Here is a 1,509-nt window from a genome sequence, read left to right as displayed (position 1 = left end):
GGAGGGGACTCAGAGGGGTTTGCCCGAATATTTTTGAAGAATTTTTTGAAAGAAGAAGGCTCATGTTAGGAAAAAAAGGAAAAAGTTGAACATTAACTTGCAAAAATTATATATTACATATTACTGTTACCCATTTACTACATAAACACAACTATAAAACTAAGGAAATGTTCCAAAATGTTTACATCAGTTAATGCTGAATGACAGGGCCCAATTTATTTTCTTTTTCTTCCATTTCTTAAATTGTCTTTAATTACCTTGTACTACTTGACTATCTGAACCTCCCCTCCAACCCAAGGACAAAGCAAGACTGTGTGGAGGTGCTATGGCTGGAAAAAGAAACTCAGACATGGGAGTCATAGCTCAGTTTATTTTTTGTGGCAACAAACATTTAAGTACATTTAAGTACAAGTGGATCCTGAGAGTCCAGGGGCCAGTCCACGAAAACTATGAGGCCCCCACACTAAAGTAATTACTGTGGGACTCACTGCCTAGGAGGAGCCACCAGATTACACGTCAGCCCCTTTTTCCAGCCCAGGTTCAGTGGGAAACGGGGGCCCAAAGCGCTGCATAGTCCGCACCACCAGGGAAAGCTGGTCAAGAAAGTTGATGATGGAGATTCGGAGCAGGCGACAGTCTTCAGCTTTCCAGTGGCTAAAAGTGAGGAAAAAAGAAAATCAAGTCGGAGGTGGCGACTCCTTGCCCCTCAGATATCTATTACACTGAACCCTGGGGTCGAGACCATCATCACAGAGCCTCACAGGCAAAGAGCCGCCCTCAGATGAAGCCTTGGGTGTCTGCACACAACCCCCCCCCACCCCGCCCCGGCCCTTTCTAGAACTCACACAGCTAGGACACTGCCGCTCACTGTAAGATCCTTTCCAACCACCCTTTGGTGGGGCTCAGCATCTGGAGCCAGGGAACCAAGGGCGACTTCCGCCTCCAAAGGGGTCGGGAAAGGCACGCTGAGGGTGCTGACGCGGGTGAGTAAAGGTGCTACCGGATACCGACCGCGGGTGAATCTCGGGCCTCCTCGCTCCTCCGAAGCCATCCAGCCTCTTTCAGGCCACCCTAACTGGTCCCATCCCAATTCAAGCCCGCTTCTGCAATACCCTACGGCCGCCCGGTTCCTACTCTGCTCTCGTTCCTCCCCTCTTATCCCGCCCAGGACCCCTTGGCCAGAACTCTCCGCCAGTCGCCCCCAGTTCTCCTCTTATCTCGATTCCTTCCCGCCGTTCGACACACCTCAGCCCCCGGTTTCCCCCGCTCCCCTTTCCGTGGCCCCAGGGCGCCCACCCCTCACCCACACTTTCCATCCTTTCTGCCCCGCCCACCTCTCTCCCGCCGCAGGCAGCCCCAGCCCGCTCCCGCTGTCCCCTCGGGCAGGATACAACGTGTGTGGTCGGATTCCTGGCCTTCCGGCTGCAGGCGCGGTATCTGTGCCGGGACCTGGGGCGTGCGGTGCTCCCGCGACATGGAGAGCCTCACCGGCCGGGTCTGCCGCCGTGC

The 1,509-nt window shown here is 54.1% G+C and overlaps 1 protein-coding gene across 1 annotated transcript in view; it reads right to left on the bottom strand.

Annotated features, from left to right (window-relative positions):
* Positions 1–350: 350 nt before the first annotated feature.
* Positions 351–1,509, bottom strand: part of LAGE3 (L antigen family member 3) — a 1,518-nt gene continuing 359 nt past the window's right edge. Inside the window, exons 2-4 of the mRNA XM_021717903.1 lie at positions 1,392–1,509; positions 846–974; positions 351–654 (exon numbers count right to left, since the gene is read on the bottom strand). Of these exons, the coding sequence (XP_021573578.1) occupies positions 510–654; positions 846–974; positions 1,392–1,509 (392 nt within the window). The 3' untranslated portion in view covers positions 351–509. The remainder of the gene's footprint in view (positions 655–845; positions 975–1,391) is intronic.

This window comes from Carlito syrichta, unplaced genomic scaffold (genome assembly GCF_000164805.1).
Source record: "Carlito syrichta isolate Samal-C Ts95f unplaced genomic scaffold, Tarsius_syrichta-2.0.1 Scaffold34193, whole genome shotgun sequence".
In the NCBI taxonomy this organism is placed as follows: domain Eukaryota; kingdom Metazoa; phylum Chordata; class Mammalia; order Primates; family Tarsiidae; genus Carlito; species Carlito syrichta.
The sequence above is the reverse complement of the archived record's forward strand: the minus strand, read 5'-3'. Positions and strand labels throughout refer to the sequence as shown.